This window comes from Bos javanicus, chromosome 20 (assembly GCF_032452875.1).
Source record: "Bos javanicus breed banteng chromosome 20, ARS-OSU_banteng_1.0, whole genome shotgun sequence".
Classification (NCBI taxonomy): Eukaryota; Metazoa; Chordata; class Mammalia; order Artiodactyla; family Bovidae; genus Bos; species Bos javanicus.
Genome location: NC_083887.1, coordinates 14,621,531 through 14,638,305, shown reverse-complemented (window position 1 = coordinate 14,638,305; position 16,775 = coordinate 14,621,531). Strand labels below are relative to the sequence as shown.

Here is a 16,775-nt window from a genome sequence, read left to right as displayed (position 1 = left end):
AGCTGAGAAAACCACCTGCAATAGAATTTATTTCTTAAAAAAAACCCAAATCCCCCCTGACCTAGCTTAGAGTACTGCTCAATTATTATAATTATTAGAAATAACTGGAAAAGCTAATTCACTCAAATTATTTCCTTGACAAATACTTAACAGAAGATATTTTTCTCTAACACAACAGAAATGCAGTATGATAGTCAAGAGTTTCAACATTTCAAGGATTCTCTAACACTGCAAAAGAAATTCCAGGGTACTCTGGCCTATCCCTCAAATACAAAGTAATTGACTAGATAGATATGTAAACATTCAGGTTAACAAATGTTTTTCTGCTTACCCTTAAAAGAAAAAGAAATTCTAACTTTCTTAAAGGAAATGGTGAAATTTTAGAAAGATACTTTAATTGCTAGGTATTAGAAGAAACATCTCAAATCGGCACTCAAATTTTGACAAGAGACAGGAAACTAGTTACATACTCAGTCTGACCAATGTTTATAAGTATTTACAATATCTCTGTATAATTAGTGGTACCCACAAGTAATGTTGAAAATACAAATATCAGATGAAGTAACATTTTTATTGTGATAAAATACATATAAAAATTTATCATCTTAACCATTTCAAAGTGTACAATTCAGTGGTGTTAAATACATTTACAATGTTATGCAACCATCACCACTATATGACTTTCAAAACTTCATTCTTATCATCTCAAACAGTAACTGTAGCCAGTAAACAATACAGTCCATCCCCCTCCCTCTTTAGTCCCTGGTAATCTCTGTTCTACTTTCTGTCTCTATGCATTTGCCTATTTTAGGTATCTTATATAAGTGGAATCATACAATATTTATCCTTTCATGCTTGGCTTATTGTATCTAGCATTAAGTTTTCATGGTTCATCCATACTGTAGCACAAACCAGAGTAGCATCCCTTTTTATGACTGAATAATATTTCACTGTGTGTATATGTACTTCAAACTGATGTTAACCTCCAGTAAGGGCTCCCATCAATCAATCAAAGGGCCAGTACAGTATTACTCTATTTCCTTAATGAAGGGTGTTTCACTTCCAAATCCTTCAAATGGAGATATCCCAATTTAATAAGGTACATAGTGCAATATAATATACCTAATTTTAAAAGAAAGATCATTTTCAAACCATTTATTTAATATTATAAAGTCAAATATTAATTTCCAGCTAAAATACACATTACTGAGCTGTTCAAATAAAAATACAGTCAGTTCTATTACAATGCTTGATTTTAGAGACATAAATTTGTTCCAGTGCACCTAAGAAGGAACAATTGGAGTGCAATGTGTCCATGAAATAGACTAGATGAATACAAAAAACTGCATCCAGTTGATTGGAGCCTCAAAACACACATGGGCACATCTCAAAACATTTCTAGTGACCTCAGTTCACCCAACGTGTGCTGAGAGCAGCATCCATACCTATCTGGTTTTGTATTATCACCTTCCTACCATTACTTTAGAACTCAAAAGCTGCAATTCTTCTGAATTCCACTTCCACAGCAAACTTCAGGTCTTTTAAAAGGTATAATGCCCTACTTATTTCAATATTTATGTATCTTTTAGCCAATTAACATGTGCAGATAGGTTCCTATGATTTTTTATGTACCAGTGATGAAGTTTTTGAGTGTGGTGCCCCAACCTCATTCTTCTCCCCTTAAACTTGTGGGTTTTATTGCAGAGTGTAAAAACACATATGCTGCACTGTAGCAGAATTGTGAAATGAAATTGGGTTAATAATAAAATCAGGTTCTCTGTTATGAAATAACTGCATGTTGAAAAAAAGGCTCAGAGAATCCAGGTCAATGTCAAGTTTGTTACCATAGAAACCATAGACACTGAATAACACTGAATAAAACTGTACTAAATGCCCCGTTATCTGTCTTACAGCAAACTCAAGACGTTGTAATGGACAGATTTGAAGTCATCTCATCTCAGCACGTATTAGAAATTAACTCATCTTTGATGAAAGACGTTGATAAAACTCATTATTCAAGTATCTCATATTTTTAGAATGAATAAAATATGAAACTTTTTCAGAGCAGTTCATCTTCTTTAATAAGGTTGTAATTTTTACACAAAAGGGAAGTATAATAAGAACTCTAAATAATTTCACATCAGCTATTTCCTCATCAGCCTTTGGTTAAATTAAGATTTCAAGCTTCATTTGTCTATAATTTTCGTGACTATCTGGCCAACTAAATGCTTCTACCTGGAACCTTGAACCTATCTTCTGGGAACCTATCTTTCTTGAACCTTCTACCTAGAACCTATCTTCCCTTTTCTACCTAAATTAACAAGTCAATTTCTGCTGTCTGGATCAAGAACTCTGTTGATATACCAGTACTCGAGATCTGTGTCAAACTGAACAGCAGGATTGTAAGGGAGGCCCTGACTCTGACAAGTTTTCCATTTCCCCACTTAGGTTCCCATGCTGTTCTCTGTTCCACTCCTCTTCAAATTTTGAGAATAATAAACCCTGCTTCCCTCAAAATGTTTCAACAATCCAAAAGCCATTAAATAATCATGACCTACAATCCAAAAGCCATCAAATAAAAACTCAGAAATCTGGCTACATAACAAAATCTGAATGGTGAAGACTACCAAAAGCAAACTCAAAATACACATTAAAAAAAATGGGAAAAGATATTTGCAATTCCTAGTACCAACAAAGGGCAGTTATCCCTACTCTAACCCACCAGATCATTAAGACCAATAGCCACCAGGGAAAAAATGGGCAAAGGAACTGAACAGAATGTTCACTGAAAAGGAAATAAAGACAACTCTGAAACATATGGACAGATGCTCAGCCTTATTCATGATAAATGAAATGTACATTAAAATCTATCCTGGGATTCCATTTTCACTTATTTGAACAGCAGAAATTGATAAGGTTGAAGACAGTGTGGCGGGGAATATACATATGTGTATCGCTGGTACAAGTATACATCAGTACCCTCTCTATGGAAAGCAAGCAGACAAAATCTATCAGAACCACTGAAGTACATACTCCTTTGATACAGCACATCCATATCTGGGAATTAATCCTCAATTTACCTGCACAAATGCATATAGGTTTATGTACAAAGCTATTCACTGCAGCATATTTGTAATAGTAAGACAATGGAAGTAACCTAGTCATCAATTTTGGTATAAAAGAATAAGGATGTTGTTTACTTAACGATATGCAATAATCTCTGAAAGAAAAAAGTAAACTATAGAATAGTGCTTACGGTACATTGCCATTTGTATAAAAGGAAGGAAAACCCCTGCACAGTTATACATAATATACATTTTATATACATCAATAGATACAGACATGTAAAAAATGTCTCTGCAAGGATATACATTGGTTACCTGAAGAAAGCAGTCCTGGCTCCAGGGGGGAAAGGGTGAGAGACATGTCACTACAGACCTTTTATATCTCTAAAATTTAAAACATGTGAATGAGTTGCTTTCTCAAAAACCAAACCAAGAAACCTCCCTCAAACAAACCAAACCCAACAGTAAGAAGGGTTGCTGTCATGCAAGTATTCGTAGACAAAAGGCAATGATTGCACTTGAAAATTCTTCAGAGAAGCTATATTGCAGATTTTCAATAAAATTTCATTAACTGAAGATTTTAGGAGCAAATTGTAGAGGTCTTTATATCTTGCATTATTATATGTTAACAGGTTTCCTCTGAATCTAGAATTCTGCTGAGGTTGAGTGGTAAGGAGTCCTTCCCCTCCCAGGGAACTTACAGGAGCAAAAAAGGCCAGATTCTCCAGATTTGGGCCATGCTACATTTTGTATACAACTTAGTGCCTAGCATGGTGTAGAGTGGCTAGGAGCTTCTCAACAAATTTTTGCTGCTTTGAGGTTATAAACTTAAGAAAATACTTCATCAGTTGGGAATTGGTAATTTCTACAGCTCCCAATTGCCAGCTATGAAACTATTGTCATTAGCCTATCTGAAACATGATATGCTCTAGAAGAAAAGAAATTAAAGGACAAAAGAAAACAAAACAATGATTGCTGGGTAGGGGGAAATGACAGAGACACAAGGAAACTTCCCGAGGCGATGGAAATATTCAAAATTTTTACGTACATATGAACTTCAAGGTGTAGAAAAGTTTTCCCGCTACCTACATCAATAACATACATTGCCACTTTTGCCAGGTAACTCTTCACTGGGAATGGTTAATTATTAACATGAATGTAAGAATGTGAATGATAAAAGCAGTTTCAAAAGAAAACAAACTTCACTAGTGGCTTCCCTAGTGGCTCAGTGGTAAAGAAGCTGCCTGCAGTGCAGGAGACGTGGGTTCAATCCCTGGGATGGGAAGATCCCCTGGAGGAAGAAATGGCAGGCCACTCCAGTATTCTAGCCTGAGAAATCCCACAGACAGAGGAACCTGGGGTCACAAGAGTCCAACAAGATTTAGGAACTAAACCACAACTTCACTGAGTTTCATTGTGTTACAATGTCCTTTCCTTAATAACAATTCTGAGTCCATAATTTCACTAAGTAACAAAGTATACATTTCATTGTGTCTCCTACAGAATGGTTACACACACTGCTATGGAAAAGCAGCTGAAGCAGGTGACCATAAAATAGGTGAGGCTCATTATCATTTGTGGAAACTAACCTTGATACTTTATAGTCATACTTTGTAATAATCACTAGCAGGACCACCCAAAAAATGCCATGCTGTAGAAGAGGGCAGCAGAGGATGAGATGGTTTGATGGCATCACTGACTCAATGGACATGAATCTGAGCAAACTCCAGGAGACAGTGAAGGACAGGGAAGTCTGGTGTGCTGCAGTCCATGGGGTCGCAAAGAGTCAGACACGATTAAGCGACTGAACAACAACATCTGTATGAGCATTATACCTAAAAATAAAAGAGCATTCTTGTCCTTTTTGATGATCAGAATCGTTGGAGCCCTACTTTTGTGTAATACACTATCTGGATCAATCATCCAAGAAATTACCTTCACATTTTCTGTATTTTCTAATGGCACTTGCATTGTGCTTTCACAGTGCTGTCGTGCTTATTATTTCAATTTTTTCCTGGGTTTAAACAGTTTATCTATGTCTTACCATCTAACTTAATGGTACAATTTAAGATGATTACACTTTGAAGTATTATTTTGAATTGAAAGAAGGTTAACATATCTATAACTCTGGTCTAAGTTTAAGGGAACTTCAATAAGGATTTTTTTTTTTTAATCACTTTTGTCCTCTTTCTTAAGCAGTGCATTACATTGCATTACTTGACCTAAGTTTTATGAAGACCAGGCTGTGACACTGTGTCCCCCACTGTGCCTATACCACAGTGGTGCTCAAAACACTTGCTCAAATAATGAAACCAGCCGTGGCAGCAGGTCAACTCAGGATGCAGCGGTGTGTGGCAAAAGCCACCAGGGCTGACTCAGCTTATCAGGATGCCGAGGCAATCTACTGTGAAGATTGGACTTTCTCCGCTGGCCCCTTACACATTGATATTCTCCAAGCTCCACCCACAGACCTTCCCTTCACACTCTACACATTCCACCTGGGCAAAGACTTCCATTCCCCTGGCCTATTATAAGTGTGTGGATGACACCAAATTGTTCTTTGATTCTGTTTTCCTTCCTAAGATACAGATTTTCTCTCTTAGTGTATATTAGATATTTCCATTCCATGACTACATCTCAACACAAGACCCAACTGAACGCATCATCTCGCTAAAAACTGTTCCTTCTCAGGTGTTGCCTGAAATAGCCCCACCCAACTGCCTATCGGTGAAACTCAGGTGTATCTCATTTACAATCTTACTCACCTACCATGAATCAATCAGTGATTTTACCACCAGAAATATATCTCTAATCTATCTACTTCTCGTCTTTTTTACTGAGACCATCTGGTGAGGCATCATCATAACTTACCAGAGTTACTCTGAACTGGTGACTCTGCCTCCAAACTAGCTCTCCTCTAATCTACTGTGCAGCCATGATGCACTTTCCAAAACCTGAGTACATTTAAAAATCCTTAAATCTTTTCCTGTGGTCCTGAGGGAAACATCCGAACTCCTTCTCATGGCTTAAAACATCCTCTATGAATGGGAAATTGCCTTGTAATTATACTAAAACATGGCAAAATGGATAAGCACACAGGGTCCAGAGGAACTGCACTGACCCATCACTTCCTAGCTGTCTCAACTACTCACTTGACTTCTCTGTCCCTCAGCATTCTGAACTGCAGAATGGAAATTGTAATACCTATCTCACAGTGTGGGTGCCAATGTTAAATAAGAGGAAAATACAATGCTTGAGACAGCGTCTGACACATCTGACATGCAGCAAATGCTTAGTAAATGTTAGCTACTGTTCTGTCTCCAGTTAATTTCTCACTTCTCTCTGTTAGTACTCTGAGTTCCATCCGAAGGGCACATCTTCTCACACATTTCCTCTTCCTTTGCATATCTGGTCTCTCCGGCTATAACTCCCCCTCTCACAATTCTTCAGGTCTCATCCTAAATGCCATATCCTCTGGAAAGTCCTCTGAACTCTCCAGTTTCCTATTAGATGCCCTTTCTATGTGCTTCTCAAGGCTGTGTGTGCTCCCTGTCATACCACTGTCTGACTTTCTAGTACTTTCTTTTAACTGCTAAATTGTAAGTCCTGTGCGAAGGGCAACTGTATTCCCGGGGCCTAGTACAGAGCCTAGCATGCAATATGCTTTTAATAAAAATTGTCAGGTCTATGAATAAGTGTATCTTTCATCTTGTACATGACCTCAATGACCCAGATAACCATGATGGTGTGATCACTCACTTAGAACCAGACATCCTGGAATGTAAAGTCAAGTGGGCCTTATGAAGCATCACTACAAACAAACCTAGTGGAGGTGATGGAATTCCAGTTGAACTATTTCAAATCCTAAAAAATTATGCTGTTAAAGTGTTGCACTCAATATGCCAGCAAATTTGGAAAATTCAGCAGTGGCCACAGGACTGTAAAAGGTCAGTTTTCATTCCAGTCTGCAAAAAAGGCAATGCCAAAGTATGTTCAAACTACCACACAATTACACTGGTCTCACATGCTAGCAAATTAATGCTCAAAATTCTCCAAGCCAGGGTTCAATGTGCATGAACTGAGAAATTCCAGATGGTCAAGTTGGATTTAGAAAAGGCAGAGGAACCAGAGATCAAACTGCCAACATCCACTGGATCAGAGAAAAAGCAAGAGAGTTCCAGAAAAATATCTACTTCTGCTTTATTGACTACGCTAAAGCCTTTGACTGTGTGGATCACAACAAACTGTGGAAAATTCTTTAAGAGATGGGACTATGAGACCACCTTACTTGTCTCCTGAGAAACCGGTATGTTTCAAGAAGCAACACTTAGAGCCAGACATGGAACAGACTGGTTCAAAATTGGGAAAGAAGTGCGTTAAGGTTGTATATTGTCACCCTGCTTATTTAACTTACGTGCAGAGTACATTATGCAAAATGGTGCTGGATGAAGTGCAAGCTGGAATCAAGACTGCCAGGAGAAATATCAATAATCTCAGATATGCAGATGACACCACCCTTATGGCAGAAAGCAAAGAACTAAATAGCCTCTTGATGACAGTGAAAGAGGAGAGTGAAAAAGCTGGCTTAAAACTCAACATTCAAAAAAAGAAGATCATGGCATCCGGTCCCATCACTTCCTGGCAAATTGATGGGGAAACAATGGAAACAGTGACAGACTTTCTTTTCTTGGGCTCCAAAATCACTGCAGATGGTGACTGCAGCCATGAAGTTAAAAGATGCTTGCTCCTTGGAAGAAAAGCTATGACCAACCTAGACAGCATATTAAAAAGCAGAGACATTACTTTGTCAACAAAGGTCTGTCTAGTCAAAGCTATGGTTTTTCCAGTAATCATGTATGGATGTGAGAGTTGGGCTATAAGGAAAGCTGAGCGCCGAAGAATTGAGGCTTTTGAACTGTGGTGTTGCAGAAGACTATAGAGTGTCCCTTGGACTGCAAGGAGATCAAATCAATCAATCCTAAAAGAAATCAATCTTGAGTATTCATTGGAAGGAATGACACTGATGCTGAAGCTCCAATACTCTGGGCACCTGATGTGAAGAACTGACTCATTGGAAAAGACCCTGATGCTGGGAAAGATTGAAGGCAGGAGAAGGGGATGACAGAGGATGAGGTGGTTGGATGGCATCACCAACTCGATGGACATAAATTTGAGCAAGTTCCCAGAGTTGGTGATGGACAGGAAGCCTGCATGCTGCAGTCTATGGGGTCGCAAAGAGTCGGACATGACTGAACTTACAACAGTGCCCAGTGTGATCCTCCCAAAACTGCAGTTGGTAGAACAGCACAAGCTTCCCATGCATAACAGCTATGTGCAAAACACAGTTCAGCAAAGGCTGCCACAGAACAAACGTGGTCAAATAATACTGAGGAGGGGAGCTTAAAACAAAGTTAGGGCTTCTGAACCACTGCAATTCTGAGTCTTTTCTAAATACAGTGAATCTCCAAGTTGCATGTTTGAGTCGGAGGAGGGGTAGTGGTGGTGTATATTTCTCAAAATAGCTCCTGCAAGGAAAACTGGAAGGAACCACAGGTATAAATCAACACATCTCCCTGTTTTGTTTTTGTTTTTTTTAACAGTTGCAGAAACAGGCCCAGAAGGGCAAAAAGACGGGTTCAGGACCACACAGCTACTATAGGTAAGAGGAAGAGAAAGAAGTGGAACCCCAGAGGCTCATTTCAGCCCTGACACTTCCAGCGCAAACAATGCCTTCGGCTACTTGGGTCTGCCAAGTGTTGCCACCTCAAATTTTATTTTCAAACCATACTAAAGTTGAGGTTAGTTTTTCTGGGCCAAATGCCTCCTAGGCCTACAGACAGGAGTCTGTCTCAAACACCCCTCCCCCACTCCGCCCTATATATACTTTCGCTGTAAGTCCATTTTGGGCAGTGGGAGCTGGGCTGCTGCGGGGGAAGTCGTTTCTTTCTTCTTTTCTTTCCTTTAGAGTTTATTTTTGGACTGTAAAATTTTTCTTGTAAACCTAACGAACCTGATCATTTTAACGCCTCCACCCTTGGGCGCTACTCCTTACCCAGAGCACACTAACCTACCCTACTTACTCCCTCCCTCGCCCAAATCCCTGCGGTTGGTCTTTACCTGGAATTGCCATGGCGTTGGTAAGAGGGGTCGCAGAACCCCTAGGCTTCTGAGTGTTCGCTCGCTTCCCGCTGGCCGCGAGGACAACACCAACGAGGGGGCCGTCTTTCTCCCACCCGCGCCGCGGCACCCGGGTTTGACAGTAACGGAAGGCCCTAAAAGCCCCTGGAGATTGCGGAACCAAGTGGCTGCTGATGCCGTTTCCGGGGGAATCGTTTTGTACACCACACACGGCGCGAACCATTACTGCCAGCTTCGAGGGGGTGAATGAGACGGGCATACGCGTGTAGTGAAGTAAACAACACCAAGACTTACGAACTGTTGTTTTTAAAATTGGAATACAAGTTAACTTAATCTATAGGAGTTTCATAGTCTCTTCTCAATTCCCTGGACGCCATTGGAATCCCCCTTTTCAGGATTAGCGGTGCTCGGGTCCGGGAGGAACATGGCGGCGTCCGTGAGGACCTAGGCTTGGGAAGAGCTAGTGTTTGGTGTGGTGCTACTGTCTTGCGGGATATTGACAGGCTGTAGCTTTCCGCGACTTCCCAATTTAAGGAACAGTGTACCGATAGGTGGCCAGCTCTAGTTACCGGCGGTTTACTCTCATCCCCATTAGGAGCGGAGTCCTGAGTACTGACCGGAATGAGCAACATTTACATCCAGGAGCCTCCCACGAACGGGAAGGTGAGTCTCACCTAGGGTACCTGGGCTCCCCAAAGCGATATCTCATTGATTAAAGGAATTCTGGGGTTGTAGGGTTGGAAGAGATTACAAAAACTTTGCCTCTGTCTCTGAGCAGGATTGCATTGAAAGCCATGTGCTGACACTTCTCAGCACATAATTGAAAAAGTCCTCAAGTGGAGATTTCTTCATCAACCAACAGTATTTCTCCATCTACCAACCTCCTGGCCCTACTGTTTTTTGTTTTGCTTCAGCCTAACTCTGCATGCGTTTTCTAGGGTCGTAGGTAAAAAGCCAAGTATGTTTTAAAAATTGACATTCTTTTGCTAAACTTGGAGATCGCTATTTCTCCATTTGTTCTACAGTTCTTTATTGATTGAATGCCAACTAGGCACCAGGTGCGGGGAATACAAAGATAGGTGGATAAAACCTGTTGCTGCCCTAGAAGAGCTAATGGTTTTAGTTCTAGAGACAGGCAGGTAAAGAAAAACCCTATGCTATGTTTGGGAGGCGTTCTAATGGACAGAGGAGCATTTGCTATCATATTACTGAGAAGTTAGCAACTGGGAAAGTAGAGAAAGTCTTCGTGGACGAACTATCTTTTGACCTGGGCTTTGTCAGCGAAACTGGGGAGTGGAAAGAAAAGCCAGCATTGTCCCTATTATCACAGCTTAAGTTGAGTGAAATACACATTGATGAAATAGTCATGCAAATTAGTGTATGCAAACTGTGTTAAACATTGTCCTTCTGAACAGAATTGGACTGAGAAAGAATATCAGGCATAGCCCAAGTTTTCCTTCAAAACCAGTTTGGGACTTTTTATAGCATAAAACGAATTGAAGCTTCAAAATTCTGTACCATAGACAGCTTGGCAAGAATTTTGCGTGGAGAACTCAGACCAGTGCTATGTGACAACCTAGAGGGGTGGGAAGTGGTGGAAGGTGGGAAGTTCAAGAGGGAGGGCACACCTGTATACCCATGATTGATTCATGTTGATGTATGGCAGAAGCCAACACAATATTGTAAGGCAGTTATCCTCCAATTAAAAATTAAAAGAAAATAATTTTGGCCTGGAAAGAATTTAAAGCAGATATAGTAAGTTTGCTCAATGAATGTTTGTTTAGTGGTCTGTACTAAAAGGATTCAGAGATATTCCAAATAAATGGGACAAAATTTCTCTCTACAAAGAGTAGTATCAACTTAGAAAGTACCCCTTGACAGAAATTTCCTTATCTACTGAAAATGAAATGTCCATGTATTATGATGATTTAATCTACATTTTATATTAACCCATATGTTTTATTCTTAAGAAACATTATCACAGTATTGTCTTACTTGTAAGCATTAAGAAAAAGAGCCACTGATACATGATAGAGTTCAGTTCAGTTCAGTTCAGTCGCTCAGTCGTGTCTGACTCTTTGCCACCCCATGAATCGAAGCACGCCAGCCCTCCCTGACCATCACCAACTCCCGGAGTTCATTCAGACTCACGTCCACTGAGTCAGTGATGCCATCCAGCCATCTCATCCTCTGTCATCCCCTTCTCCTCCTGCCCCCAATCCCTCCCAGCATCAGAGTCTTTTCCAATGAGTCAACTCTTCGCATGAGGTGGCCAAAGTACTGAAGTTTCAGCTTTAGCATCATTCCTTCCAAAGAACACCCAGGACTGATCTTCAGAATGGACTGGTTGGATCTCCTTGCAGTCCAAGGGACTCTCAAAAGTCTTCTCCAACACCACAATTCAAAAGCATCAGTTCTTCGATGCTCAGCTTTCTTCACAGTCCAACTCTCACATCCATACATGACCACAGGAAAAACCATAGCCTTGACTAGAGGGACCTTTGTTGGCAAAGTAATGTCTCTGCTTTTGAATATGCTATCTAGGTTGGTCATAACTTTCCTTCCAAGGAGTAAGCGTCTTTTAATTTCATGGCTGCAGCACCATCTGCAGTGATTTTGGAGCCCCCAAAAATAAAGTTTGACACTGTTTCCACCATTTCCCCATCTATTTCTCTTGAAGTGATGACACATGACAGAGTAGTTATGGCCAAATGGAATGCATGGCCGAAGGAGGAGCAGTGTACCTTCTTTTTTAATTCAGTAGCTTACCAATGAAAAGATTAAGAAAACCTGGTTAGAAAAGTGACCCAACCATAATGTGATTTTACCGTATAAACTTACTTTTATAAGTTTCCTGTTGTCAAAAATTTTTATAAAAATAATAATTACATTAATTATAGCGACCATATTTTGAGCATTTACTCTATCAGATACTGTTCTAAGCAGTCTGTGTATAATAACTCATTTTGTCCTCACAACAAACCTATGAAGATATTACTATCCCTATTTTTATTTTTTGTTGAAGTATGGTATATGTGATATACATTATTAGTTTCATGTGTGCAACATGATTTAACATTTGAAACATTACAAAGTGGTCACCACAGTAAGTCTAGTTATCACTTGTCAGCATACAAAGTTAATGCTATTTTGTCGACTATTCTCTGTGCTGTACTTTTCATCCCCGTGACTTACTTATTATGCAACTGGGTGTTTGTACCTCTTGATTCCCTTCCCCTATTCTACCCCTCACCTCCCACCCATTTTCACTGTTTCTTACCTCTGGCAACCACCAGACTATTTTCTGTATCTAAGAGTCTGGGTTTTATTTGTTTCTGTTTCAGAGTCCACATGCAAATGGAATCATGTGGTATTTATCTTTCTATGTCAGACTGAGTTCATTTAGCATAATACTCTTAAAGCTCCATCCATGTTGTAGCACATGAATATTACTTTCTTTTTTATGGCTGAGTAGTATTCTGGTGTGTGTCTTCTTTATACTTATCCATCAGTGGACACTTAAGTTGTTTCCATATGTTCAGTTCAGTCACTCAGTCGTGTCAGACTCTTTGCGACCCCATGGACTGCAGTATGCCAGGCTTCCGTGTCCATCACCAACTCCAGGAGCTTGCTCAAACTCATGTCCATCGAGTCGGTGATGCCATCCAACCATCTCATCCTCTGTCATCCCCTTCTCCCGCCTTCAGTCTTTTCCCAGCATCAGGGTCTTTTCCACTGAGTCAGTTCTTCACATCAGGTGGCCAAAGTATCGGAGCTTCAGCTTCAGCATCAGTCCTTCAAATGAATATTCAGGACTGATTTCCTTTAGGACTGACTGCTTTGATCTCCTTGCAGTCCAAGGGACTCTCAACAGTCTTCTCCAACACCACAGTTCGAAAACATCAATTCTTTGGCACTCAGCTTTGTTTATATTCCAACTCTCACATCCATATGTGACTACTGGCAGAACCATAGCTTTGACTAGATGAACCTTTGTTGGCAAAGTAGTGTCTCTGCTTTTTAATATGCTGTCTAGGTTGATCATAGCTTTTCTCCCAAGGAGCAGGCGTCTTTTAATTTCATGGCTGCAGTCACCATCTGCAGTGATTTTGGAGCCCAATGAAAACCGTCTGTCACTATTTCCATTGTTTCCCCATCAATTTGCCAGAAAGTGATGGGACCAGATGCCATGATCTTCTTTTTTTGAATGTTGAGTTTTAAGCCAGCGTTTTCACTCTCCTGTTTCACTATCATCAAGAGGTTCTTTAGTTCTTCTTCACTTTCTGCCATAAGGGTGGTGTCATCTGCATATCTGAGGTCATTGTTACTTCTCCTGGCAGTCTTGATGTGTGTGATCCACACAGTCAAAGGCTTTAGCATAATCAACGAAGCAGAAGTAGGTGTTTTTCTGGAACTCTCTTGCTTTTTCGATGATCCAGTGGATGTTGGCAATTCAATATCTAGTTCCTGTGCCTTTTCTAAATCCAGCTTGACCATCTGGAAATTCTTGATTCACTCACTGTTGAAGTCTGGCTTGGAGAATTTTGAGCATCACTTTGCAAATTCATTTGCTAGCTTTTGTAAATAATGCTGCAGTGAACGGAGGGGTGCATATATCTTTTCTAGTTAGTGTCTTCTTTTTCTTTGGATAAATATTCAAAAGTAGAATTGCTGGTTAGCATGGTAGTTCATTTTTAATTTTTTGAGTAACCTCCACAGTGTTTTCCATAGTGGCTGTGCCAATTTATATTCCTACCAACAGTTCACAGATGTTCCCTTCTTCCGTATCTTTGCTAATGCTTGTTATTTCTTATCTTTTTAATAATAACTATTATGTTGGGTGTGAGGTGATACCTCACTGTGGTTTTGATTTGCATTTACCTTATGATTAGTGATTTTGAGCATCTTTTCATGTGCCTGTTGCTCATCTGTACGTCTTCTTTGGAAAAAATGTGTATTCAGATCCTTATATGTGGTTTTTAAACAGTTTTTTTGTTACATATGTTAATAAGTTCTCTTTATATTTTGGAGATTAACCCTTTATCAGATATATGATGTGCAAATATCTTCTCCCAATTCAGTAGGTTATGTTTTCATTTTGTTGATGGTTTCCTTTACTGTGCAGAAGCTTGTTTGTTCATATTGTCCCATTTGATTATTTTTACCTTTTTTGCCCTTGGATTTGAAATCTGATCCAAAAAAAAAAGCAGTTTGCTAAGACCAGTACCAAAGGCTCTTCAGTTCAGTTCAGTTCAGTCGCTCAGTCGTGTCTGACTCTTTGCCACCCCATGAATCGCAGCACGCCAGGCCTCCCTGTCCATCACCAACTCCCGGAGTTCACTCAAACTCACATCCGTCGAGTCGGTGATGCCATCCAGCCATCTCATCCTCTGTCATCCCCTTCTCCTCCTGCCCCCAATCCCTCCCAGCATCAGAGTCTTTTCCAATGAGTCAACTCTTCACGTGAGGTGGCCAAAGTACTGAAGTTTCAGCTTTAGCATCATTCCTTCCAAAGAACACCCAGGACTGATCTCCTTCAGAATGGACTGGTTGGATCTCCTTGCAGTCCAAGGGACTCTCAAGAGTCTTCTCCAACACCACAGTTTAAAAGCATCAATTCTTTGGCACTCAGCTTTCTTCACAGTCCAACTCTCACATCCATACATGACCACTGGAAAAACCATAGCCTTGACTAGAGGGACCTTTGTTGGCAAAGTAATGTCTCTGCTTTTGAATATGCTATCTAGGTTGGTCATAACTTTTCTTCCAAGGAGTAAGCATCTTACTGCATCTCTTTTATTCTGGAATGTTTATGGTTTCAGATTTTGCATTCAAGTCTTGAGTCCATTTTGAGTTTATTTTTATATATAGTGTATGATAGTGGTCCAGTTTTACTCTTTTACTTGCAGCTGTTCAGTTTTCCCAGGATAGATTTTTGAAGAGAGTATCCTATCCGCATTATGCATTTTTGCCTCCATGGTAAACTAATTAACCATGAAAGTGTGGTCTTATTTCTGAGCTTTCTGTTCTGTTCCATTGATCTATGCCTCTGTTTTGTATACCAATACCATTCTGTTTTGATTGCTATAGTTTTGTAGTATAATTTGAAATCAGGGAGCATGATACCTCTGGGTTTGTTATTCTTTCTCAAGGCTTCTTTGTCCATTTGGGGTCTTTGGTGGTTCCATACAAATTTTAGGATTATTTGTTCTAGTTCTGTGAAAAATGCCATTGGAGTTTTGATAGGGATTACACTAAATGTTGGAGAAGGAAATGGCACCCCACTCCAGTACTCTTGCCTGGAAAATCCCATGGATGGAGAAGCCTGGTAGGGTGCAGTCTATGGGGTCGCTAAGAGTCGGAGACGACTGAGCGACTTCACTTTGACTTTTCACTTTCATGCATTGGAGGAAATGGCAACCCACTCCAGTACTCTTGCCTGGAAAATCCCATGGACGCAGGAGCCTGGTAGGCTGCAGTCCATGGGGTCGCTAAGCGTCGGACACGACTGAAGCAACTGCACTTTCACTTCACTTTCACACTAAATGTATAGATTATTTGGGTAGTATGAGCTTTTTTTTTTTTTCCTTTTACTTTCTGGCCTTTATCTTTGTTGTTGTTTTTGTTATTTTTTTCTAATTAATTAATTAATTAATTTTAATTGGAGGCTAATTACTTTACCATAATGTAGTGGCTTTTGCCATACATCGACATGAATCAGCCTCAGGTACACATGTGTTCCCCATCCAGAACCCCCATCGCACCTCCCTCCCCATCCCATCCCCCAGGGTCATCCCAGGGCACCAGCCCTGAGCACCCTGTCTCATGCATCGAACCTGGACTGGCGATCCACTTCACATAATATACATCTTTCAATGCTACCCTCTCAAATCATCCCACCCTCGCCTTCTCCCACAGAGTCCAAAAGACTGTTCTTTACATCTGTGTCGCTTTTGCTATCTTGCATATAGGGTCATCGATACCATCTTTCTAAATTCCATATATGTGTCAACATACTATATTTGTGTTTTTCTTTCTGACTTACTTCACTCTATAATAGGTTCCAGTTTCATCCACCTCATTAGAACTGATTCCAATGCATTCTTTTTAATGGCTGAGTAATATTCCATTGTGTATATGTAGCTTTCTTATCCATTTGTCTGCTGACCATCTAGGTTGCTTCCATGTCCTGGCTATTGTAAACAGGGCTGCAGTGAACATTGGGGTACGTGTGTCTCTTTCAATTCTGGTTTCCTCAGTGTGTATGCCCAGCAGTGGGATTGCTGGGTCGTATGGCAGTTCTACTTCCAGTTTTTTAAGGAATCTCCTTAAAAACTGTTCTTCATAGTGGCTGTACTAGTTTGCATTCCCACCAACAGTTTAAGAGGGTTCCCTTTTCTCCACACCCTCTCCAGCATTTATTGCTTATAGATTTTTTGATAGCAGCCATTCTAACCATTGTGAGATGGTACCTCATTGTGGTTTTGATTTGCATTTCTCTGATAATGAGTGATGTTGAGCATCTTTTCATGTGTTTGTTAGCCATCTATATGTCTTCTTTGGAGAACTGTC

The 16,775-nt window shown here is 40.2% G+C and overlaps 2 protein-coding genes across 8 annotated transcripts in view; one reads left to right on the top strand and one right to left on the bottom strand.

Moving 5' to 3' along the window:
• The window catches only part of SREK1IP1 (SREK1 interacting protein 1), a 41,513-nt gene extending 31,950 nt beyond the window's left edge, over positions 1-9,563 (bottom strand). For both annotated transcript variants that reach the window (XM_061393429.1, XM_061393430.1), the window contains exon 1: positions 9,183-9,563. In XM_061393429.1, the coding sequence (XP_061249413.1) occupies positions 9,183-9,462 (280 nt within the window). In that variant the 5' untranslated portion in view covers positions 9,463-9,563. The remainder of the gene's footprint in view (positions 1-9,182) is intronic.
• An 11-nt stretch (positions 9,564-9,574) lies between these two features.
• Positions 9,575-16,775, top strand: part of CWC27 (CWC27 spliceosome associated cyclophilin) — a 276,896-nt gene continuing 269,695 nt past the window's right edge. For all 6 annotated transcript variants that reach the window (XR_009731741.1, XR_009731740.1, XM_061393412.1 and 3 more), the window contains exon 1: positions 9,575-9,866. Coding sequence is in view for 4 of the 6 variants with exons in the window: in XM_061393412.1 (XP_061249396.1) it covers positions 9,825-9,866 (42 nt within the window). In the remaining 2 variants the exon portion in view is untranslated. The remainder of the gene's footprint in view (positions 9,867-16,775) is intronic.